Here is a 26,857-nt window from a genome sequence, read left to right on the forward strand (position 1 = left end):
GGGGCTAAAATGTATATGAGACACAGAGCGCCAGCCCCACACGCTAAGCAGAGGCCGGCGTGGAGCGCGGAGTCGCGGCGCGATCCAGACAGGAAGAGGCTTCCCCTCAGAAGCCCCACCGTCTCGTCTGATCTCCCCACGCGACGGAAAGAGCTGGCGGCCCGGCGCGGGGGCTACTCTGAGCCCGGGAGGAGGATCAAACGCGCCGTCCGCGACGCCGCCGACCGCCGCGAGCCAGCGAAGCCGTTTAAAATCCCATTCGGCTCGCCGGGGGGAGGAGAGGGAGAGACGGACGACCGCTCTGTGGGATCGCAGGACTTCTGAGAGACCCTACGTACGATCGTGTGATTTGGGCCGTGGCTTCATGCGGATTATAACCCAGCGAGCTGGGTCGTTTTCCCCACAAAAACCTTTCCCACGTTTACACGCTGCAAATCTCCCTTTCCTGCACGCAAGCCTCTCTTTTCCGTTTAGAAGCATTTTATTTTCCCCAAATTAATTGCGTCAGCAATTTTTACACATTTTGGCACGGTTTTACACGTACGCTCACTTAATTTTTGACTGCAGCCCCAGCACCTATACATCGGCAAACTAAGCAATACCTTCACCAGGCAGTTAATACTAATTATACCGACGCAAATGAAAGGGGATGGGTCTCCTGTGTTCATTAACGCAATGGGCAAAATTAACAGCCCATTAAAAAAAAGGTACAGAGTGCAATATCTAAGATTATTACCGCGCAGTTCACAAGGTAAGAACCGCTCCACGCCCCCCTGCGTGCGGGCCCCTGGAGTGCCGCGGAAATTTCCGGAGCCTCACCTCACGCTCAGCTCCACGGCGCCGCTGACGCGCTCACGTGTGTGAGGAAGAGGCAGAACCGCTTAATGGAACGTCAGCTGGAATACTCAGGACCTCAGTAATAACTACAAGCCTGGAGACTTCTAATGTGACTTATTTTGCGTGAGAAATCGAAAAAAAGGCTTGCGTCCTATTGGCTCGGTCTCGGAGGGTGAGCGTGACCTTTGCCCCAGCCTGCCCAGGCCCATTCAGGCCGCACGCGTCTCCCAGGTAAAAGGTCTGGGTCTCGTCCCACAGTTTTTGCGGCGGCGGCGTCGGGAGATCAAACGCTTCCCCGCGCGCCTGAGCCGCTCGGGCGTGGCCTCTCTAGGAAGCCCCGACGCGCCGTTACCCCGGAAACCAGAGGCTGCCCTGCGGGAGTAATCCCGCGATCTAGCCGTTCCGCATGGCCGCTCTTAACCCGACTTGCTCTTAACCCGATTTCACTTGGGGGGGGGGGGGGGGGTTGGCCCAAAGATCCGCGGTGTCTGTAACTGGGTCTGGGACTCCCTTTCCTGGCTCACATAAAACATTCCAGCTTATATATACCGCTCACTGATGTCCTGAAACCGCACATCGCTCCAAGTCTAAACACAGCTAAGTTAAAAGGGGTTTACTGTGCTAAAGCTAAAACTTTATTGTGCTTTATTGATCATTATTTCTATGTTTGTTTGAACACTTCAAAGCGTGAAACTTTGAGAACGTCTCTGGCGCTCCTCACCTGGGTCAGTCCGGACACCGCGCCCTTCTCCAGGGGCCGGGCGATGGAGGCGGTCAGGACCCGGGCCATGTCCACCGGCCGCCCCTTCAGGAAGTGCTTGCCCGACTCGTAGACGTCCACCTCGATCATCTTGCCCTTGAACTGCGGGGTTTTAGGGACCAGGACCTTAAAAGGCGAAGAGGAGAGACAAGCGGAGAGAAACTGTAGCGAGAGCGTCGAGCACAGCACCGAAGGGCCTCTGAAACGGATCCAAATGCGCGCAAAGTTCACCGGACGTCACAGGCAGAGACTGGGGGAGGAGGGGAGTTACGACTCGGAGAGCGTTTTCGCTCAGTGAGCAGAGTTACTCAGAGGGGGGGGGAAGAAAAAATAAAATAAAAAACCTTTCACACAAGTTTCAGTTCTTCCCCAAGAGGTTCTCAAAAGGCTGCTGTAATACTCAGACAGTTTCCACCATGACCTGAGACTAAAGTTTTTTATAGGGTATCCCATGTAGCAGGAGAGATTCCTTAAATAACTTGCGATCTACGGTGCTGAGTGTGTGATTTCTGGTAGCGGGAGCGCGGCCTTGTGAACATCCACGGGTCACGCCGGCCTGGTCGAACGTCGGCAGCCTACGATGTAGTATTTGTTGTATTTTGCACCGCTGAGAGGTCTGAAAGTCACCGGGAGGGTGACTTCCAGACCTCTCAGCGGTGCCAAATACAACAAAAAAAATAACAGTCTGCAAAGACGAACAACGCGAGCGATCGCAAACGCCAGCCGAAAGCGACCTGCGCTAACGAATGCTGGGGAGCATCCTCCGGTGGTGAGTCGAACCCGTTTCGGGGGGAGTGGATGGTGGACGGGGGGGGATTCGCGGGAAGCCGCGGCGCTCGCTCCCCGCAGGCGAGGGCCTCGTCTCCGCGGTTCCCGGCCAATAGCGCGGAGGTATTCCCAGGTACGCCCACAGGCCGTCTTTTTTAAAACGTTCTCGGGCCGGGCCGGCGAGATTAGCGGGGCGGTATCTGCTCCGGGTCTATTCAGGGCGATCTTCGGGGAAACGGACCGGACCGGGAGCGGAGAAGAGCCGATCGGATTAAAGAGGAACGCGGTGGGATCCACGGGGGCGTTCCTGCCGGATTTACCTTTACCGGAGCGCAGTGTACAGGCGTACGGCCCAGAGAGACCGTCACCTCTCCAGACATGAAAGGGGCCATTTTGTTTTCCGGCGCGCCGCGCCGCACCACGATCCATCAAACGCGCGGCGTATCTGCGGATCTGTCAATTACCTTTTCAATTAACTCGGAACTAAACGCACTTTCCCCTGTCTTCTCTCCTCCTTTTAATTCTCTTCCGTGAGCGAAGGAAAAAAAAGGAGAAAAAAGAAGAGAGAAAAGCAGAGAGTTATGAAGACGATTTTTCATCCCATTATGTAAAGCGCAGCTTCGAAGGTTAAACATTATCGTTCGCGGGGCCCGCCTGTTGAACGCTTCCCGCTCTTTTCTCCCCGTCAGTATCGTAAGAGAACGGAGGGAGGCGAACGCGCGTAACGAACGCGATTCGGAACGCCCCAAACAAGGCGGCTTCGTCAATCGGACGCCTCTGCGCGAGAAACGTAACTATCGCGCGGAACGATCTGGAGAAGCGGCAGGATGTGATGCGAGGGGAGCGCGCCGCGGGCCATTCATTTAAACCCAATCCTTTTTTTGTCTATCGCTCCCTCAGTCTATTTACCACCGCATCTGAAAGGATCTCGTTAAAGGCCCGGCATACATAACGAACAGGCTTCCCGGCGTATCTCGTCAAATCAGACGGACCGAACACGGACCCTCACGCGCCCGGCCCTCTTCTTCCCTTCTTCCTCAGAAACGGCCCGAAATTACTCTTTAAAAAAAGATCTTTTTTTTTTTTTTTAAACGAGCTACTCACAATCACCTCTGAAAACCCACGGACCGCGCAACAAGTGATTTCCACAGACAAACAAGCGCCCGCCGCTATTTTATTATTATTATTATTTTTTTCACGTAGCGTATTTTTTCCAGATCTGGCTTAAATGAAAAGCCGGAGTGAGGGGGAGTGGTTATGAGTGGGGAAGCGGAGGGGGGGGGGGTGGGGGGGGGCTGTAAGTGTCCAGGGCCTGTTCGTTCACAGCGTGCGGCTAATTTAATCAGAGAGCCTCCCGCTCAGCGTGCGGCGGGCCCGCGGCGGGCCCTCGTCCGGCGTCGCGGCGGGGAAGGCGGCGGCGGCGGCGAGGGGAGGGGAGGGGCCGGCGTCGATCCCGCGCCGCCGCGTTCTCTCCTTGATGGGCGATTAAGGGATGAAAAGGATTTTCGCCGCCGAGGGTCTCCCGCCGCGGTCCGGCTTAACGGACGCCGCGTCTGTTTGTCCTTTTATCGCCCCCCCGCACGTACGTCACCTGACCCGCGCCCCCGCCGTCCCATTAATAAAAACGCCACCGAAACGCCGGAGCTCCATCGGATCAGAAAGAGAACCCAAACGCCACATCGGCAAGCGTATGGGATCCCCGCTCTTATCTCCTGGAGCAGGGGGGGGGGGTGGGGGGGCGGATGGGGGGCGGATCAGGGTTCCAGAGACCAATCTCGGAACGACGGGATTGAAAGGAAAGCAAATAGGCGAAAAGCTCCCTCACTTGCATCGTAGATTAAAACGGGCCTCCCTTTATCACATTAGTCCTCCCGGATCGATCGTCACAGACGTGGGGTTTTGTTGGGGTCTTTGAATAGATGGATCAATGGCAGGGCACCCTCTGTGCAAAACACACGTTCCCCCCTCCCATCCCACCCCCCTAAACCCTCCCCACCCCACCCCACCCCACCCCACCCGTGAGCTGCTGGCTGTAGGGGGCGGGGCCAACCTCTTGTGCTCCTGTTGGCAGATCCGTTTATTTCTACAAAGTGAGAGCCTTTAATTCAACCGGCGGTTTATCTTCGCTTATCTCTCCCTCTCTCCGTTTCAGACCACCTTCCCTAAGCTGCAGAGGCAGACGGGGTGGGGGGAGTAGTGGGGGGGGGGGGGGGGGGGTTGACTGCCGATCACATCGCTTGGAGACAGCTTCTCTTTCAGGGGCATAATGAGAATATTCCAGAAAAGACCCCCCCCCCCCAAACTGAGGAGGGCTATTCAGCAAGGGGTCATCCAGGCAAGAAGAGGCTTTCCCCATTCAACCGATTTGCCCAGTGGAACTGAAAGGAAAACTGAGTCCCGCTGGGGGGGGGGGGGGGGGATGGGGTTTGGGGGAAATAGCGGCGGGGTCATGTGACCTTTCAGTGGAGATCTCCACGGACACACGGCTCGCAGGGCGGAGCCCCCACGCGCCCGGGCCTCTTTCCGACCGGCCGCTGGGTCGGGCCTGGCTCATAGACCTCTATCAGAGCCTGCCACATTACAGCCATTTTGCAGACTCTCTTATCCAGAGCGACTTGCACAAATTTCTTTTAATTTATTTACACTGCATCCACTTATACAGCTGGATATATACGGAAGCAATGCAGGTTAAGAACCTTGCTTAAGGGTACGATGGCAGGACCCCACCCGGGAATCGAACCCGTGACCTTACCCGTTATGCTACACTGTCACCCCTGCTACTGCACACGCTCTGTGTGAACGGCGACAGGCGTCGAACCTCTCGCTCCAGGACGGCCGCAGGACACGACTCGCGTCTCATTGGCTGAAGAGACAAAGCGCGAAGGCTCGCCGTTCCAGCCTTCGCTGACACGAGCCGAGCGACGAGGACCGCCGCGGCGGAGGCCGGAGCCGCTGCGACACGCGCGAATCCGACCGCGGGCGGCGAGCCAAACTCGGCTGCGGAGAAACGGAAATCACGGGGCGGAGATCGAACCGCCAAACATCTTCTCGACGGCCTGACAACTGACTGACGCTCGTAACTAACTTTGTAGCCCCGAGTCTACCAGGGAAAAAAAAAAAATATTACTGGCTGCTCCCTTTTAAAAAAGCAGGAACTTCTAACATCTTTTTGATGGCTGTTAACTGAGGAGTAAATTGATTCATTTGAAGGTGCTTCAGAGTGAAGTTTAACAGGCACTCTTTGAAGCCAGATGCAGTGGGATTCATTCAGGGATGCAACAGGAGGCTAAACATGTAAAAAACTTTATCAGGTGCTGAACTAACTCCTGGAAGTCGTCCGCTTGTTTGATTCAAAACTACCCTGCAAACTTACAGGTGCAACCCAAGAAAATCAAAAGGGGGCCTTGCTTTCTACATGTAAGGGCAAACAATAAATTCACTCCACAAGTTTGACTGACAGCTACGCTGCACCAAAACCAAAATTGTATACATATCCTGGGATTGTCTTAAAAAAAGCAGAGATCCAGTAAGACAGACTTCTGGGAAGGAAGGAAAATGTAACTTATTAGCCTTGATTTTAAAAAAGGCATGCGTGAGTATCATCGTTCCATTCAGAAGAGTTTTCAGGAGGAGACAACCAGGTTACAGAGAAGACCTTTGCCTTCCTATTAAAACTGTTTTCAGACATCTTATCACAAGCAGAAATTGAAGTCAGCCTCTCTTACCTGCTCATAGTATTTATTGTGGGCAACATAGAACTGGGCATCAAAGGACTCCTCTGTCACAAGCACCTGTTGTCTTTCACCAACCTGGAGAGAAGAGAGAGGGAGGGAGGAAAGGGAGAGAAATGGAAGATGTAGGGGGAGGGGGGTGACCAGAGAGGGGGGGGGTAAAGAGAGGGTGAGAGAAAGAGAAAAAGAAAAGAGAGAGAGCATTTATTTCCTCTGACAATCCACAACCCTCAATAAACGCTCTGTGCAGTATCTGGCACAAACTGCAAAGCAAACATCGCTCCCCCCCCCGGTCTAAATTACGAGGCTGCCTGCACACTGGACTGGACACAACAAGAGCCGCTGCCCCGCTCTCCATCAATACCCCCGGGAACGGCTTTATCACCCGGGCCCCTGCTTTAAAGCCCAACCTTCTGGGCATGACGGCGTAAATACTATTTTTATTACCTTGTAAAAAAAAAAATTAAAAAAAAAACGACAGCGGATAGAGAGCGAGCCTCACAGTGTTTCCAATTCTGTGGCTCCTGATCATTGTTCTTCGTAACGTTCCTTACACTCGCGGAGCGTACGACGCTCGCATTATTAAAATGTATTAATAGGTAGAAACGGAGAGGGGAAAGAAAGAAGAAGAGGCAAACGGGAACGTGCCCGGTCTGTCAATGAGACGGGCCACCCAGGCGTGCGTTACAGGGAGAGCAGCACAATGGGGGGGGGAGACCTTATCTGGCTTCGCCTCCTTACGATAGCATCCATTAGTGTATCAAATGCAAAAAAAAATACGGCTCAGTGAAACGAGCACAGGCCCCCGATTTTCTGCACGTTTTTGATGAACTAACGAACCGACGGGAATTTGCGACCGTGGAACAACCGCGGAAAGCTGCCGACGCGGAAACAGTGTAGGAGAAACATATTTTCAGTTCTTTTTTTTTTTTGTTGCAAATTGCGAATTATTTTCCAGGCGCAAGGTGATTGGACAGCGCGCCAGCGTCCTAGGAAACGCGAGGCGGCCGCCGAACGGCCGGGGACGGAAGTCGCCACGGCGACCGGCGCATGACTGACAGCCTCTCCCCCTGTCCCCGACAGCCGGGGAACGCCGAACGCTCACGAATGAAAATACACAAAAGCAAATTTGCAAATCAAAAATGAGGAAGGGCGCGCTGCGATGTGCTGAAGACGAGCGAGGGGCGTGAGGGGGACGCCTTTTTTTACGGTTTGAATTCTGACCCGTGCCTGGAGTGCCATGCTGTACTGGGAACCGCGAGGCACACATCTGCCCCTTCTGAAGCAAGTTCTTTTGACGAGCCCTCAGACCGCGGTTCTCAGCGCGACGCGGGCCTGATGAAGCGCGCAGGAGAGCGCGTGTTCGAACACGGCCTCCCTCGTCACCGTCAGGGCCGAAGGCCATTCATGCCGATTTTAAAAGGGGTTTTGGCACGGCGCCCCTCAAAAACAGGGACGTAGCAGGACCTCAGACGGGACGAACCCAAACCGCTTGGGCTCTCCTTAAAGGGACAGGGGGGGCAGCATCTGGCCTTTTGAAACGGCAGTTAATTTTCCGCTGCCGGGGGACGCCACCCCGGCAAAAAGGGGACCCCCTCTTTGTTTTTGGGTCGCCCCTTTGGGCCTCTTTTCTTTTTTTTTTTTTTTTTTTTTAGACAAATGAAAAGAGGGCTCCCCCCCTTAGTTCCTGCTACTCGCTCCCCAAAAACACAGACAGACCCTGCCAGGGAGGACAAAGCGCTGTGGATCTGCATTTGCCGCGGACTCTCTAATTACATTAAGCGTGTCCGACATTATACTCTCCACGTAGCGCGTGCCTCACCATATAAAGCACAACGACGGCAATCTGCCTCCCTCTGCTCGGTCAGAGAAAGATTTTAAAAAACCCAAAAAACTACATTAAAAAAACCAGAGGTTTGTGAAATGTGAAAATGTGTCCCCAACACCCTGGCTCTTAACATAAGCCTATGTGAAGGTAAAAGCACACCTCCTCAAGATACCTTTCCACAAAAAAAACACACCATCGCCTTCCATCAGGGAGACCGCCCTCCCACGGTATCCCAGCATTCACTGCGCTTCTTGCCGAGGCAGCCCGCGGCCATTGAGCGGTTTGTGAGGGTGAGGGGTCCAAAGGTTAATGGTCAGATGACGCCATTTTGCCCAATTCTGAAGGAGCTCTAACGTGGAACTAAGCTGCTTTGTCCGGTTTTCTCCCGTCTTGCTGCTCCCTGCTTGGACAGCTTCAGTACGCCCCAGTCGTCAAGGGTTACGCCGTCGCTGAACAATAGTCCTGCGGTCAGCAGTGTTACGGTGGTCACGGAGAGCGTGTTCACTGCCCCACGTAACCACAGGACCGTCACGACCGCACGGTTCAGGCCCATGACCGCAGCCGAGACCAAAGGAAAACAAAACAACAACCTTCTCGCTGAAAACACACGGACGAATTCGAAAACATTCTCCCTCCCAACCGCAACTGCTTGAGGACACTTGAAATGCCTCAAAAACATGACTGTACAGATGAGTACTAATGCACTGCAGAGAGGAGAACACGGCTCAAGCTGCACAGCCACTTGAATTTAAAAAGGGAGGGCGGGTTATTCATATTACAACGGGAACAAAACAAGCTGGCCAAAATAATGTTCCCTTCTGAGAAAATGAAAGAGACTGGAAATTTTGAAGACACAGTCCACTCTACATTTCCCGTAATCAAGAGAAAACATCATCATCATCATTATGCCAGCAAACACAGGTTTTTTGTGTTCCCCTATTATACTCTGAAAAACAGATTATGAAGAGGACAGCTCCAGATTCAAACAGGTGGGCAAATCTAAAGCACACTTATGTAGGAAAATCTCCACCGATCTCATTAAGCACTCCCAGTGCATTTATGACTAAAGGGACAGTCTCGTCACCCATGCAAAAGCAAACGGCAAAAGGCAATTCATACAAGTCAAAGTGATGCTGCACAGCGTCCATCTGTAACTTAATAACAATGACGGGGGAGCTGGCAGTGTCAGGGCAGTTTCGAAAACATGAACATTGTTAAGGAAGAAGGCGCGGTGAAAGGCATTATGGGATATACACCACATTCCGGGGGAACGTGGAAATAGCACAGGATGCACAAGCTACGCACAAATGTATTTTCACCCTCAGTTAACATTAAAATCGCCAATTTAATATTAGCACACAAACACGCGCATGAAAAGTGCACATTCTCAGCTTTCATTAAAGGGTATTTTTTATACATTTTGGTTTCACCATATATATATATAATGTGTGTTTATATAAAATTGGGCATTTCAATGTTACAGTGTAATGTTACACACACACATACACACATGCACACTCTTAAGTGCCCAAAAATATGTGCAGAAATATCTTCACTTAAGAGTTCAGGGACTGGGAAAGGCACACCGGCTCTTTAATGTCTTCACAGAATGAAAAGCCCAATAAAAACTCCCGTAATGGTGTGCACGAGCACGTCCCTTTCCTGCACTCTTGTGGTGCACATTCTTTTCCAAGATTTTTCAATCTCACACCACGATGCTGCAACTTTAATTCAGGCCAAGCGTTCCACAATTAGTAACCGCTCCAGCCTACGAAACGCTCCCTTACATTTTGAACACATATCAAATCACAGCGATAACCCTGCCAATTCCACTGCTCATACCGTGTAGGCAAAGATCCAGTCCACAAGGGCTGGACTAGCGTTGCATCATACTAATCTATATGTGCGGATATATGCTTCCTCAATCAAAGCTTTAAAACAGAATAAACATGTTTTTTTGTTTTTGTTAATAAATGTGTGATTGAAAAATGTTTCACATGATTGCCAAAGTTTTACGAGGGAAAAAAATAACTAACAAACAATGCATTCGGCTCACAGATAAGACTGCAACACAATTACTTTAAAAGCCATGATGAATTTTAAAACATTGTCACAGAGTTTAAGAACATTGCGTTCGCAGGATAAGCCTCTATGCTTGTGTGCATGCAAGCTGATTAAAGCTTTTTATAATGATTGAATACAAGACCTACATTAAATACTACGTCCTCAGTAAAAGACGCACTCGGGTGAAAACAGCCCTGAAAAACAAATTCTTCAGCGAACACGAAGAAAGCTTCCTCAAAACAAAAGCTACAACATCCTACCAGAGTCACTTCATGGAAGTACAATGGTAAAAGGTTAAAAAGTTTAAGGTCGGTAAAAGTACAGTTAATGTAGTTTTAATCAAATACCAATGTGTGCCATTATCTTGTCAAGGACACGGACTCTTTCTGGAAGGTTCTGTGTGTCTATTCAGTTGTTTCCAGTACACAGCACACTTCTGGCACTCCCGAGGAAAAAGATGGTTTCGTTCCGCAGGGCCCAGACAAGCAGACAGCAGAAGCTGACTGCTGATAAGCATGGACTGGAAATAGCTTTCGGGCCAGCTAGCCAGGTACCGGGCTGCAGTGAACTCGTCCAGTCAACCCGAGCCGGCAGAATGGCAGAGACAGCCTCGTAATCTTCGGCGACTCCACCCATCTCCCCTCAGGGCACTGACCTGTCCCTTTCTCTGACTCCATTCGGTTCGTGAGTCCCACAGTCATAGATGGCGGGAAAGGTGTTTCAAGACTCCATTAGCTTCCCTGCCAATTTCAGCACGCGCTTCCAAATGGAAGCCTTCGCACTGGGCAAGATATGCTCTGATTACCCAAGATTGTCAATAATACGGTGTCATTTGAGGGTATTAATGTCCTCTCACTTGTTTTGTGGCTGAATTGGAGAAAATGACCATGAATGACAATTTGACCAAGTCTGGAATAATGGCACCATTACAGGAGGTGCTCTCCCAGCACTTTCGTAAAAGTACTGAAGTAAGTTGAGGGAATGTAACCCTATGCAGTCTTTCAGAACGTACCTTCAGTCACTGGTCAATGGTCTCAAACCAGTTCACACAAGATACCGGCGGGTACTGCATGTGACATGATACTGAAGACTCCAATATGATTCCAAAACTTCTAATATAAGTCCCCTTTCCACCAGGATGTAGGAACTAAAACCACACAGGAACTCTCCACAACGGGAACCAAAATGGTTCCTGGAGCGTATTCATGTTTGCTTTCCAACCGCACCTCAGGAACCTTGAAGATTATGCAAAGTAGGAGGAAGTGGCCAAGAACTGTGCCCATTGCCTTAAACGATTCACTTGTTCCTCTATTCGAGCCACTCCAGTTATTGTGGCCTTCAATCTTTTGTAATGCTGCTTTAGTCGTTTTTTTCCCCCTGGCACTGTTTAGCTGAGTCATCTATGGGCGGGCCAGCTAAACGCAAAGAAATCTTTGCATGACGAGTCACTGACTAAAATTCCCTCTGAACAGCATCATACCGCAGATTGCACCTTGTTGCACCAAAGTCACTGATTTTACGTGAGTTATAGCTTCGTGTTCCTATTTTATTTCCTGCAGTTCTACACCTGTGGTTATTATTGAACTACTGCACCACTTAAACCAGTAGTCAAATGAGCTAAAGTTAGCTAACTACGAATAAGTCTCTGTGTTCATTCTAGTACTAGCCTATCTGCCAAAAACAGCTTCTGACAAACAGAATGATTACAAACAGTAGACACGTTTGTTTTCTCCCCGCTATCATTTATGATTGTGATTTATTGGTAACAAAATGTAACAAAAATGAAAGTATGCCCATATTATACAAGGATGTTTTGACAAAGATAATAGAGTAATATTTGAACGGGCCATAGCATAATACTGCATACATTATATTTGTGTATTCCAGACAAATACCACACTTATTTTGAGCAAAATGTTTTTTTTGTGGCAGAACTAACATTACTGGCCACATCATGTAAACATATACAAGTAAAAGCTTACCTATTGGTGGTCAAGTCAAGTCATCTAGATTTGTTAGGCATGTCTCTTCAAATGAACCCATTTCACATTTGTACATTCATTTATTTAAAAATGGCAGTTGGTTTGATCGGCAAAAGACGATTCACAGAAATTCTGTGGTTCAACAATCTCTGTGATGTACAGGATTGCTAGCTCCACCCCATAGTTCCAGGGCACCTTAAACAAGGACTGCCTTGCGAGCAGGGACTAAAAAAGGGCACAGTAACCATGGCCCAAGACCCAAAATCAGCCCTAGTTCCTCCTGTGGAAAAGGGGCTTTAGTTCCTGAGTTCTGCAAAAAGTTCCTGAGTTATGGAAAATGTTCCCGAGGAGGAAAAGGGGCTATATTCTTCAGATATTCTGTCAATGCAAATCCACATTCAGTGGTAATAAACTGGCTACTGAGCCAATCCGCATGCTGTAAAGATTTTTAATTCATTTGTTTCTCATGGGCAATTTTAGTATGCATTAAGCGTTACCACAATCTAAACTTTCAACATAAAATCCCACCAACTAAGAAAAATAACAGCAAACAAACACTACTACCGATAAGCTATGGCTATGTAAAATTTTAATTCGTTTAAATTGCGCATGCTGTTGACAGATTCACTGACTGTGTGCACTGCACTGCCTTTAACCAGTTCACTAAAGTGGCTGCTTTAATGAATTGTTTTTGCCCCATCTGTAGAGATAAACAGTATACAATTTACACCAGAATGATTTTTATTATAATGAATGCATTTACGGTGTTAAAACAAAGACAGTGTCCCAACCAGTCCTGAGATGTTTTGGGGTGTGACAATGGCTTTTAACTGCCAATGGATCAATTATGTCAAACATGTCATCTTCATTTCCAAATATCAATGCTTAAGATATAAAAAGAAAGTCAGACCACTGCCTGATAAGACTTTCTACATTCTTGAGTAAACACACGGTGTAGATATCAATACCCTTATTTTGGAAATATAAATTTAAAAATGGTTTCTCCCTCATGGAGCAACTCAAAATGATGGTATATTAAATACATCACAGCAGGAACATAAACAACTATGATACTGGAATATTAAAAAAAATAAATAAATAAAAACAGAACCGCTGAAAGTAGGCATTAAGATGAACAATGGTGTTCAAATAAAAATAATAAACGCACATTTCCAAGCAATTACCCTTAAAAGTAACATAGCAACATAACATCAGACTTATTGTAGAGCATAGTATTGATCTACAATAACAACATTACCACAGGCCATATTGTTTACACGATGCCAAAAGAAGAACATTAACTGGGACGACACTTAACAAGAACTGAATGAGGTATGCAAAATTGTACTGGAATTAATTTAACGATTCAAGGACCAGCTTTTGAGTCCAATTTCGAGTCCAATTTCAAGTCCAAATTCAGGGGGCCACAGTGAAGTCTCAACAGGTGTTTGACTCCAATGACTGCCTCAAGGCAGAAGAAATGATGGAAAAAGAAATATTAAAAAAAAAAAAACAAATGGCACAAGTACTGTGCAAAAACCCTTGTTTTGAAATATACCCCTTGGAAGAACCTATGATTAATTTCCTTGTGGCTTTTAAGAATCTCTCCAATTACACACAAGCAACTGCAGGTGTGTCTTTAAAGAGGAGAGGCTCAGTGACTGCATCCGAGAGTTCCTCAAAAGGAAATGAAGACAGAGACAGAAAGAAACAGGAAAGAAAGAAAAAGGAAGATGAGGAAAGACAGAAAGAAAAACCAGTCAGAGGGACAGACCTGAATAGAGAAAGAAAATATATATCCCCCTAACAAACAAGCAGAGCCCTGCAGCACACACAGGCTCCCTGCTAAAGGTGAACTCATTATATTCAGGCAGCGAAGGCCAAACTACATTAAGTTTTTAGGAGGAGTATGTTCCTGGGCCCACAGCCGATCTCATGAATTCATCATGCACTACAAAGAACGAGGAAGGAGAAGGGGGGAAAAAACCCAGAAACCCATTTCCACAGTGTATTATAGTCGAATCCTGTCGCTCCGAGAATGCACAATGGAATGGACATACTAGGCTCACTGGATACAGATTGGGTATGGGATGCAGCACGATAGCATGTCCGTTGTCCAGCAGTCACAACCAATGAGTCCATCCAAATCTTCCCATCTGATTGGCTTTTGACAAGATGAAAGATACCCCCATTTTAACTGAGAGTAATCCAGGTTACTGGATTATGGGCAGATTGGGCACAAAACAACTGAATGACAATAAAGATGTCAGATTACATCACGGTCTGATCTGATCCCTAATATGAGGGAAATCTGATTGGATGAAAGTCTGTGACAGGATTCAATTTCCAGGAGGTCCATTCAGAGAGGCTTCTGTGCACGTGACACTGGGAGGCAAAACAAATTTGAAGCTCTTTGGATTTCAATCAGTGGAGAAATAATAATTACATGGGTCCAGTACAAACTATCTCCTAATCCACTGTGCTCTGTAGATGAGAAGAGGGTTATTTAGATCATACACAGGCCAGGTTTCACAAACCATAACGGAAAATTAAATTACTTCTTTCATAATGCGCCAATTTCTCAGTTCAGAAGAAGCCTTATCGACACCGGGCAAGTACTCTTTGCGGAGCACCCCGACGCACGCAAACTGTGTGGTTACTCCCAGCCTGAGAAGCTAAACTGGCTTCAACCGAGTGCCAGGGAACATGTTGCATGGCTAATGCCTTTAATTGATAATTAATCCGAAGGAAAGGCGCGATGCTCCATGGCACGTGCTCAATAATGAGTAACGCGACGCTTTCCGCCCCCTTTTTATCATCATTATGATTTATTTATCGAGCTGCGATTTCTCTGTTTCTCAAAACGGTTTGAGACCGGTTCCTGCCGGTCCCAGGAGTGGTTAGCGTAGCGTCGGGTGGCGAGCACCCCCTCCAGAGCTACGGCGGGGGTGCAGCCGCGCGGCGCGTCCTCGAGCTAACGCGCGCGCTAACGCTAACCCCCGTTTTCGGATTCGTTTGGACTCCAGCCTTCCCCGAAAGTAAAGGAGCCGCTAGCGGAGGATCTCGGGAGAGCCTCGTCTCTCCGCCGCGCTCTGGTGAGTCGATCCAGCACAGCGAGGGGGCAGCGCAATTATAAAACAAGACGTGTTATTCACGCGTGTTTACCAGCCAGGCTCCGAGGCAAGCTGGGCTCTCGCTCAAACATAAATAAATAAAAGATAAACGCACCATTTTGCGCAAAAAAAAAAAAAAAAAAAGAATTTAAATAAACAAACGGGCCGTGGAGCAGAACGAAGGCTGGAAGACAGGCAATGTTCTGAGCGCACATTAACCTTAAAGCTGGCTTGAAAGATCCGGCTGCCGGTTGAGAGTTTTAGAGTTTAAAAAAAAAAAAAACATTTTTAAGAAGAGTTTCAAAGGGACGGTTGTGATTTACAGGGTTCTTTATTCCATAAGGATCTGTATATCTGTTTGTGAGGACAGGGATGCGACACAATAAACAACAAGGGGACAAAAATAAGCAGCTTATCTTTAAGGGGCCACTAATTTGCAGTAACAGCACTATGCCTGAAATCCTGCAGGCCATCTGAAAGCTAAGCAGGTCTCCACAGGCTTGCTACTCAATCCCCCCCCCCCCCCACCCCCCACAAAGTCCTCGGCCAGCTTTCACGGACTTTGACAAACGACATGATGCGATCAGTTGTCCGGGGCAACGAGGTTGCGTCCGCAAACGATTCGGTGACCCGGGGGGCGGGGGGGCGGGGTGGGGGGATGGGGGCGGTCAGCGCTCCATGGGGGCCGAGCTGCGTCACGCCCGGTCCCCGTGCGCAAGTCACCCCCACCCCCCACCCCCGCCCCCCACCGCCCGCCCCCTGCATGACGGGGGCATTCCTTCATGCTCTGGCACCCACGGCAACAGCGGCGGGCACAAAAGGGGAGCTTGTGCGTGGCCGGGTGCGTGCGCACTGGGCCAAAGGGCCCCGCGTTCTTCCTTTCACGGCCCTCACAATGAGCCTCAGACAACGCGGGCCGGCTCCGCGCTGAACAAACAGGTGCACTCACCACCACCCAGGGGCCCGGATTCACCGGGCCTGCCGCGGCACTGATCTGGGACCAGTGATCAGTTATAGCTCACGCCGGACAGGTTTGGACAGAGGAACCCTGATCTACAATCGGCACTCCTCCTCTAAAAGGCTAACGAAGGGCTAATGAATACAGGCCCTGGTCTGAGTAAAGGACGCATTCTGCTGCAGTTAAGTTCCGCTGCAGTCAGTGTTTTCCACACTTACTCTCCCAGCTCAGCTTGGTTTCTGACATATCACAGGACACAATCCATGGATCTGCCCTTTATAACTGTTCTCACTTTTCTGCACTGTAATACACAACGGGAACTTGACAGCGGACAAACACAATTTAAACAGAGAACCGTGTAGAGACGCCTATTCTTGATGCATTTTATTTAATATCCAATAGTTCCTCTGACTGAATATTAGAATATCCAATTACTGCAGAGCTATTCATGGCCTCTCACTCTCACGCTAAAAAAGGGCAACATGAACTAATTCTTTTTATCTGAGTTCTTCACCTTTTGAAGAAAACTTATGAGAAGACTGGTGAGAAGACTTTCTGTACTTCATCACTTTGTTTTGTTATTTTTGGTGCCGTTTAGGCATTTAAATACTGATCTTAACAATCGATTACGAACCAAAAATAACAATATTTACAGTATATTTGGCCGGTCGTTCAGTGGAGGATGAGCTCCTCCTCGATAGCCAGGTTCCTCCTGAGATGTCTCCCTACTGAGGAGATTTTTTTTACCACTGTTAGAACATCCATCCAGCCACTGGGCAGATTTTAACTCAACTGCTCGCTTTCTGGGGGTTCGGGCCTGGAGTCAAATGTCAAATGTCGCCGACCGACACGGCGGGCATTTTACAGACGTTTCCTGGAGTCTGGGGGGGGGGGGGGGGGCGGTAAAAATGCACAAACAGGAAAATGCAGTGTTTCTGCACAGCGCATTACAGGCGAGCGTTTTCCCGCTCTAGTGAGTACTGCCGGGGAGAAGGAGGGCGACCCGCGGCCCGTTCAAATCGATCCACCGGAAAGCCCCGCGCCGCTCGCGGCGTCTGGTAACGGCCGCTCCCGACCGCAGCACAGTTCAGTTCAGACTCAGTTCAGACCGAGACGGGCTTTCCGTTCGCACCGCGGGCCGCAGATAAGAGCGTGCCGAGGTCTCCGCGTCGACGGACCGCAAAAACACGACGCCGACAGTAACGGTTACACCCCGTTAACGCAGTGTTTCTGAACCCTGGTCCGGGGGACATTCCTTTACATTACAGGCATTTGGCAGACGCTCTAATCCAGAGCGACGTACAACAAAGTGTATAACCATAACCAGGAACAAGTATGACGAAACCCCTAGAGAGAAGTACTGGTCCAAGTGCAGGGAACAACCCCATAGTTCAACTTGGACCCTGAAGGTTAAACTGATTAACACTAAACAACGAGAACAGCGACAACGCAGTCTATGGAAAAAATACAAGCAGTAGTTAAGACCCAGTAGTTAAGGGACCCACCGCCCTGCATGTTTTAGATGTCTCCCTGCTCCAACACACCTGATTCAAACGAATGGGTCGCTATCAGGCAGCTTGATGATGACCCATTCGTTTGAATCAGGTGTGTTGGAGCAGGGAGACATCTAAAACATGCAGGGCGGTGGGTTCCCCCGGACCGGGGTTCAGAAACACTGCGTTAACGTTTATCAAAATCACGCATTAACATATAAGTAATCACGATGTAAACCATGCAATGACGATACTCTCAGTAAAGAGAGGCAGCTCTGGGATAAGAACAAGGGGGTAAGAAAACACAGCCGATCTGCGTCGGGGGAGGAAGAGAGGGTTTTGGTTTCTCTCATTTGAAAGTCTGAGTCGGTGCAGTAATCCCGTTTTTGGGTCGCGGCCAGTCCCCACCCCCCCCCCCCGTCCGGCTGACACAGGGCTGGGGGGGGGGGATCTTGCAGTGGATGCTCGCATTCATTTTGGGCAGAGTGCGGCAGGTTCTCCAGCGGGGTGGGGCGCGGCGTCACAGCCTCCCCCCCCCACGCGGTCCGCCGGTGGTCGGAGCTTCCGCCCCGGGCTGCCGCGGCGACGGCTCGGAGCGCGTGCGCGGGCGGCTGAGGGAGAGCGGCGGTTACTCGCGGTAACCGCACAAAGGGCCGAAGGAATCGGTCGGACTCTTAATTCCGAATTCCGAGCGGCAGGCGATGCTCGGAAGAAGGAAAAAAAAAAAAAAAAAGGAAAAAAAAAAATACCCCGCATGTGCTGCTTGAGCTTGTGTTTTCCTTTCAGCCTGGCTCAGGCAGGTACTTTAGTTACCTTGACAACCACTAAAAAATCCGGTTGCGGGGGGCTTAAATTGTTACAGAAATGGAATGGATTAACAAAAAAAAACACGACGCGGCTACGCGGCGAACCCTTCTCGCGGCGGCGGCTCGCTCGCAGACCCGCGCCACTCGAGCCCGTTCCTTCCCAGAGAAAATAAATAAAGCCTCTCTTACTAAACGTGCGGCACGGCGGCCACGTCACGCAAGATGCAGCCGGCAACAGAGCGCGGGCTTTTCACGCCGCATGCGAGAGGAGGAAGACGTATACTAATGCATATACCGCCACATTCAAATGGGGAAACCTGTTTATTCTCTATTAGTTCTACTTCCTAAAACCTAAACACGTTTAGATGAACTACTGTACGTTTTCTGCTGACTAATATAATTCTCCATTAGAGGGGTGGGGTGGGGGACCCCAATGAGCACACGATTGGAGAGCATTATATATGTTTTTTTTTTCCTATGCTGAACTCAGAACACAGAACAATTGGGACCTCTAGCTGCTCTCTTGTGCCCCACCCTCCCTCCCGGCGCTCGTGAGGCGCGCGTCAAGACCCCCCCTTACCCGGACCCCCGCGCCTCCCAACTGCGGCGACCGCGTGGCACAGGCTAAAACAAACGGCGTCGGGGGCGAAAGGGCACAACGAAACCGCGCCGGGCGTGTGCGTGAGCGTGTGTGTGGGTGTGTGTGGGTGTGTGTGGGTGTGTGTGGGTGTGTGTGGGGGGGGGGGGGTCCTATGGAACGGCCGAGCGCGGTTGTGTTTTTTTTAATTATGTTTTTTTACGGTTGAGGAGGGGTGGGGCGGGGATGGGGATGCGATGTCTGCGGCCCTTCCCTTCAGCCACGCTCCGGGGGGAGTGGAGGGGGGGGTGGGGGGACGGCAGAGAGAGGGGAGAGATTAGACAGAGCAGAAATACAGTCGGGCTCTAATGGTGCCTAATTAGCATCACAAAAGGATGGGAGCGCCTCAGTCTCTCACCACTGGGCAGTGCATCTCATTACGGACAGCTGAATAACAATTATCAAGTCCCCCCGTGAATAGCGCTTGGCAGGCCCGCGTGCGTGTTTGTGTGTGTGTGTGTGAGAGTGAGTGTGAGTGTGTGCGAGAGTGCATGTGCGCACGTGAGAGAGAGTCTGTGTGTGTGTGTGCATGCGTGTGTGTGTGTGAGTGTGTGTGCATGCGTGCGTGAGTGACTGAGTGCGTGTGTGCACGTGAGAGAGAGCCTGTGTGTGTGTACATACTTGCGTGTCTGCGTGTGTCTGTGTATGCGTGCATGTGTGTGAGTGCAAGTGTGTGTGAGAGTGACTGACTGAGTGCGTGCATGTAAGAGGGAGATTGTGTGAGTGTGTGTGTGAGCGAGTGAGTGAGTGTATAGCTTGAGTGTTTGCCAGCTCACTCAGGCTTTCCCTTGTCTTGGTGTTCCCATTATTTCTCATTCTTCCCTGTGTTTCCATCTTGGATCGGGGCCTGTGGTGCAAGGGACACGCATCGTGCGAGGGACATCATGCACCTGCATCACACACAGTGACCCCCCCCCCCCCCCCATCTAACTCCAGCGTCCTCACCCCCCCGTCCTCACACCGCCACCCCCCAGTCCTCACACTGCCGATGGGATCTCCAGCCCTGGGCTATGGCAATACAATCGCTTTAATTATTTACAATTACTCGCCCACTAGTCAGCATCGACCCCCCTCGCACAGCCGCACAAACACTGCGATGGGGGAGAAGTTGGATTATTATCGTTAATGACGAATGCCGTGACTCTCCACGCAACACGCAAGCTGCCTCTTTTCCAAGGAGGCAACGTAACCGCAAACAACGTTCAAATCAATCAAAGTATTAAACTTCTGCGCTTCCCTTCCTAAGAGCACTTAAAGGACTACACCATCACCCCCTCGCCGATTGGCTGGGGAAATCGTAAAAAGGGGGCGAGGCTTGTGGCTTGAACTGGATGGGAGGGGCTTGCCATCTGCTCGGGCTCTCAGTATTCCCCCACCCCCCTTTTTTTTTAAAAATCTCCGCGGCGGAAACGGCGGCGGCGAAGCGCGGCTTTTGGCTCCTTTATTAGCGGGGACGGGGCCGCGTCCGCCGAGGCGGGGCGACCGAGCCGCCGCTTCACTCAGTCGCCGGTTTGACCTCTCCGGTTCGTCGCCGAGGTAGCCGACGTGGAACCCCTCAGCCCCCCCCCCCACTCCAGCCTGCGCAGGCGCGGCGCATTACCCCACCCCCACCCCCACACCCCACCCCCCCAGGGAGAAAAAAGAAAAAAACGGGCGCATTAGTCTGGATGAAATAAAGGGGCATTAATCAGGAAAGCACTCAGGAGCGAGGCTCTCCGCGGGAGGCTAGCGGGAGATTAGCTAACGGCTGGCGGCTCGGCGATAGCTCGGCGGCTCCGAGCCGACCTGGGAGAGGGAGGGCTCGCTCGTTAGCGGGCGCGCGTCCGGCGGCGATGGGGGTCTTTGTGCCGTCTGATTGCTCCATCAATCAGAGCCGGGCCGCGCGCCGATAGGCCCCCCCCCCGCGCCCTTATGACGACGGGGGAGGAGACGCACTTCATCTGCGTACCGCGCGCGGCGGCGGCTAGGCCTGCGTCCGGGGTATCGTTTCCAAAATCCCCTACACTCCACTCCACTCCAAAAACAAAAATTATTCCACAGGCCTGAAAATTGGCCTCCATTATTCATGAGAATGTTTTCCAAAGAAAATAAATAAATAAAAATCAGCGCCTTCGATGCAAACCATGTTTATTTATGAAACTGATGGACACTATTGAAAAGATACCAGGGAAAAGGGGGGTGGGGGAACAAAAAAAACAAACCAAAACCCGCCGTTGCTACCGGACGGCGTGCGCGAGGCGGGCACTGTGAGAGCAGGCGTGCCGGTGCTCTGAGTGACAGATGGGAATCAATCTCCGCGGTAATGAATTGGAGACGGGGGCCGTCATTCCGTGCTATCACTCAACGCCGCGCCTTCGACGACGGCCTTTCGACGCGCTTCCGTCGCCCACCGCACCGGCGACACGCGTCAACGTTTCCCACGCGGTAAACGGAGCTGCCCGTTCAGAAGCAAAGGCCGCTTTTTTTTCTTTTAACGGCGCGCGAGTATTATTCGTCCATGGTTCAGGAACTGCTATTTCCGCCGTTGCTATTCGCTGAAGGGGCGATCTCCACGCGCGCGTAGCGGAGAAAGGCCATGCTAATGCCGCCGTAACGGTAAAAGACGCGCTCGAAACGTCGGCGCGGCTCGCTCCGGGTCGATGTGACGGGGCAGGTGAGGACACCCGGGTCGCGCGACGGAGGAACTGGAGAAATGGGCCGAGGGGAAACGCGGAGCCTGGACGAGGAGGCACCGAGGAACGTGTAAACCGCTGTAAGCATCGCGCGCGCTCGCGTTTATCGCTAACCGCAGTTTCCCCGCAGAAGCTGTCGGCGGTCATTAACTCTCGGGTCGGGGGATCCGTTCCGACCGGGGGGTTCTTTTTGGGCCGTCGCCGGGCTCTTGGTTTCCGGCCCCCGGGCGTGGGGGAGGGGGGAGGGGGGGTAGATTGTGATTAGCGGAGAGCTGATGTAATCTGGCCCCGCGGCCGAGCGCCAGCGGCTGTGAGAGCTCGTTTTCGCGGTCGCTAAGGCCGTGTGACGAGGGGCGTCGGGTGGAGCCCCCGTTTCCCTGTGCGGAAAGGGGGGGGGGGGGGGCTGCCAGCGTCCCGCCCCGCTCCCCGCAGGCACCCCGCGTTGCTGTGCGAGGGCCCCCTCCCGAACGCGGGTCCGGTGAGATCAGCCGAATCGGCGGACCCGACGCCCCCTTCTCGTGGCCCAGGACGGCTCAACACCGATTTGCATCATCCGACAACATCCGCGCTTCCTTTATCTCCAGACTGCACAGGATTCAGAGGGCATTATGCTAACAAATATAAAATGGAAATTAACATGCTAATATACTTTATTTTCATTGGAGTGATCGGCCATTCATTGCAAAATCCTATCAAGTTCTGACCAGATACGCAGCCGTTGGGTATGGTGTGACCTCAATAGGATAATGCTTTAAATAGGAATTTGCATTGCCCTGATTGATGGCAGTTGCTCTGCACAACAGCAAGAACTGGCTCCTTTCTTCCACCTTTCTTTCTTTTAAGCCACTTAATGATACCATTTCAGCCACTCCTGGGGCATAATTTTAAAAAAATAGCCTGATTGATACCAAGAGTGGGAGTGTAATTACATTGACTAGCATGAGGTTGCTACTTGTTACCGAGAACCACAAACACCTCTGAGGCACTGAGCACAAAAACCATACACCACACAGAGTTTACACTACAGCAGAGGAAGTCACATTCCACTGGACTAAAAGCAATGCAACACAAATAAAACGCTGTATTATTCCCAAGTGGGAGACTCGTACAAAAAGTAGAACAACCTGGGTTCAACAGCGGCATTCGGAGCAAGCTTATTCAGACAGAAACATCAACAACTAAAAAAGCCAGTGGCAAACAGCCAGGTGTGGGGCTATTAATTAAATAAAAGGTTCTACAGTAATTGTAATTCCGGTACAACTCACTTCTTTAGTGTCTCTTGACTGCAGAAGCTTACATGTGCATATTTTGAAGGACCACTTAAAATACTATTATGGTGTTTTTCCAAAAATACTCTTCATATGCACTTCACTTGGTGCCTGGGTGAGAATGGAGAAGACAAATTAGGCAGCGAGTTTCTGAAGGGACAGGCACCCTGCGTTATTGCCATTTTCTTTCTGCTGTTAGGCCCAGGCATTGCAGCAGGTTTCAGGAGTCGTCCTCCATTACGGCTCTGCTGTGGGCCAATGGAGCCAACATGGAGACTTGTGAGGCTCTCAGCAGAGGGTACAAAGACGGCGATAAGCAGCAGAACCTCAAGCCGAAATGATGCAAGACAGTTTATATGCCACAACTTTAGTCAACTTGCAATCCAAACTGGCGCAAGCTAGTGACATTCCTGCCTCTACTGGCTGTGCTGCAGGGTAAGTTTCCATCCTCTGTTTAAAACATTTGTTTAAATTATGTCTTCTTCCATGAGGCAATTTTTGTTATTTGACACTTTGATGTGAAGCAAAGCATGAATGTCCACATTCTCTTCAGATTGTAAGATGAAAAAACTCACGAACAAAGTTTACTTGAAATAATTAAGGAAACACTGGATAGCATAGCATGGAAATAGAGATTGTTTAATTTGTGTGAGGTAAGATAGCCAATATTGTTCGTTGTAACTTAGCCTCATTTTGATATCAATACTTTCATTGATATTGATATTTGATATCAATACAATCCTGCGCTCTTCCATGAGCTGTGACCCCTGGGCGGCTAATGGGGCTAATGCGGCGGGCTCAGGGCAGGGAAACGCAGTCCGTACCGCTTAGCATCCGGGAACGCGAAGGAGCGCTTCGTCTCTCCGCGAGCCGCGCTCAGAGGACACCTCCGCTCCGAACGCAGGTGGTGGACGCAGCCGACACGGTATTCAATCTCCGAAATGACAAATGCGGTTTGTCACCGGGAAACGACACAGGAACGATCGGCTCGAGCGGAGACCTGCAGGCAGAGAGAGCGGCTTCGGCGGCCGCGCGAACGATCAGGGGCGACGGCGACCCAGAACCGACAGCTAAGGAGGCATCAGCGCAAGCCCGTCAGACGTCGCTCGCGCGCACGCAGTCGCACCTCAGGGAAACGAACCTCAGTCACAGACAGAGCGATCGAAGGAACGCTTATGAAGCCAAAGTAGCATATGCAATTAAACCCTACCAACCTCCTCATTATCGCTGGTGCAAAATTAGCACAGGGCTCCTTTTAACAAAAACACTGGTGTGTTATCATGTTACTTTTTACAGAGAGAGAATTTAAGAAAGGAATTGTCATTCCCAAAGTACTCTTGCATGCTCTACATGGCTTAAAAACCCATGCACTGTCTGCATCTGCATGCATATGCATATATTCTATGTGTTTATTGGAGTGTCCCCAAACCCAAATATCCCATTCAGAAGAGTACAGGAAATGCACTGAATAAAGGTATTTTTTCCTGAAGTTATGATATTTCATATTTGAAAGACATTTTCTTTTTTTCATTTGTTGGTAAATTGTTAAAATCCCAATCCCATGTTACTACAGAAAAGAACTTATGATTGGCACAAAAGAGGGAGCATTAAATATAAACAACTCACTAATTCCAATGATAAAAACTGGAAATACATCGCTAGCAGCTGTCAGCTATAGACAGGCATAAACAAATTATTATTATGCTGCACTTTACTAGGCTATGCAGCGTATTGGAATGCAGATGTAGAAAATATTCATGTTCTCCCGAGATACTGCTTACAGCCTGATTATAATTATTAATTTATAAAGCATTTTATAGATGAAAATGAGAGTCTGTTAAAAAAAATAAGGCTAAAGCAATGCAAGGAATCGTTTCATTAAATGATTCAGATCAAAATTTGTATAATTTGACTTCGCATTCAAAGTTATGAACCCCAATTCCCGATGGGTTTCTATATCTGAGGTTGTATAGCAGTAGTGGGCTTAGGAGTGGGTCAAGCTGTGGAGACACACACAAGCACACATGCACCACGCAAACACACACACACACACGAAGAAGAGTGACACTACATAATTCTGCCAACTTAGTTACACCGAGGTAGTCTTGATCATTTGATTTCTATCAAAAATAAAATAAAATAAACAGGGGTTAGCAACTCTGAAGTCAGTTGTGTTTTGCTGTCCCATTTTATTTACCTCCATATCCTACTCCACATCCAGCACAAACATAATTTGTCGGAGGGAACATACTAGAAGTAGTATCTCGCTCGCTTGGCTGGTAAGCCAACAGTGCCTGCGAGCTAGTAGCAACAGCCCAATATTGTTTTTTTTAATGACTTTTAGAAGTTGACTCAGAAGATGAAATAGTTGAGGTTGGTAGAGATTTGACAGAGCTGCCTGCTCCCACAGCACCGGCAGCATCTAGTGCAGCTACAGCTAGCCCTCGTGTTGCTCAGACAGAGGCTATTATAAAATGCAGTGGCATTTAATGGCTAATTATTTATAACATCTAGGTTAATATCTGTTGTAAAATGCAGCTTTAAAAAGAAATGACTTGTTATTTTAGTTCATGATTAATGATATTGTCAGTGTTAAATAAAAAAAGTAATGGCGATTCCAGTGGAAAACCTGCCATTTTCTCTCTTTTGAATGACTCCTGTTCTAAGCCATGCGTGTGCACGGCCAAAGAGCTCAATTCTGGTCTCATCTGACCACGACAACCTGGTTCCGATCAAAGTTTCGCTGCCAAGCTTCGACTGGAACCGGATGCTTTGGTCAGATGAGACCAAAGCTGAGCTTTTTGGCCAGGCGTACCAGCGTGGCAGGTTTGACGACAGAAGGACTCTTCTGTCTGAAGGGACGTCATACGGCAGAACGCAGTGGTGGATCCTTGATGTTATCGTGTTGTTTTTTCGTCGACTGGTCCTGGAGCTATTTTTAAGGACAAACTAACCACAAACTCCAGCAAAGAACAAGAGATTATGGCAAAAACCCTGGTATCCCTTTCCCACTTTCCCATCAAACTCGGCCACAAACGGGAACATCACGTTCTTGCCTTGTTTGGTCATTTTAATCAAGGCTGCCAGTAATTCTGGAGTGTGTGTATATATATATATATATATATATATATATATATATGTGTGTGTATTTGCCATTAATATGGAATAATGCATTATTTTGTATTATACACACACACAAATACAGTACACACATGAATACATATATACATACACTCACACACAGAGACACAATATGACCAGAAGTATCTGGACACCTCTGGGTCTGGGGGGGGGCTGTTTTTCATGGTTTGGGCTAGGCCCCTTAGTTCCAGTGAAGGAAAATCTTAAATGCGATGACATTCTAAATTATTCTGTGCCTCCAACATTTTGGAAACAGTTTGGGGAAGGCCCTTTCCTGTTTCAGCATGACAATGCCCCCAGGCATACAGCAAGGTCCATATAGTAATTGTTTCGTGGAAATCGACGTGGAAGAACTGGCCTGTAAAGAGCCCTGACCTCAACCCCATCCCACACCTTTGGGATCAAGTGGAAAGCCAGCTGCGAGCCAGGCCTAATCGCCCAATCAGTGCCCGAAGCAAAGCCCCGCAGCAGTGCTCCAACATCTAGCATGAAGCCTTCCCAGAAGAGTGTCGTTACAGCAGCAAAGGGTGCACCAACATCATATTAATGCCCATAATTGTGGATGAGATGTTAGATGTCAGGCGTTCACATACTTTTGGCCACGCAGTGCATAATACAAGATATTTTTTTATTCCACAAAAACGTCTAATTAGCATAAGATTATTAAAAGTATTTGTGTAACATAATAGCATGCAAAATATTACGGCAATGACCCGGCCATTAACGCTCATCAGTCATGGGTGTGGACTGGCTGTGCTCCTCTCACACTGCCGCACAGTCAACTCAGCACAAACCCAGA

At 49.6% G+C, this 26,857-nt stretch overlaps 1 protein-coding gene across 4 annotated transcripts in view; it reads right to left on the bottom strand.

Moving 5' to 3' along the window:
- cdkal1 (CDK5 regulatory subunit associated protein 1-like 1) overlaps positions 1 to 26,857 on the bottom strand; it is a 373,644-nt gene that overhangs the window by 18,944 nt on the left and 327,843 nt on the right. For all 4 annotated transcript variants that reach the window (XM_064308720.1, XM_064308705.1, XM_064308712.1 and 1 more), the window contains 2 exons: positions 6,091 to 6,174; positions 1,559 to 1,723 (listed from right to left, as the gene is read on the bottom strand). In XM_064308720.1, coding sequence (XP_064164790.1) covers positions 1,559 to 1,723; positions 6,091 to 6,174 — 249 coding nt within the window. The remainder of the gene's footprint in view (positions 1 to 1,558; positions 1,724 to 6,090; positions 6,175 to 26,857) is intronic.

Source organism: Anguilla rostrata, chromosome 1 (assembly GCF_018555375.3).
Source record: "Anguilla rostrata isolate EN2019 chromosome 1, ASM1855537v3, whole genome shotgun sequence".
Taxonomy (NCBI): Eukaryota; Metazoa; Chordata; class Actinopteri; order Anguilliformes; family Anguillidae; genus Anguilla; species Anguilla rostrata.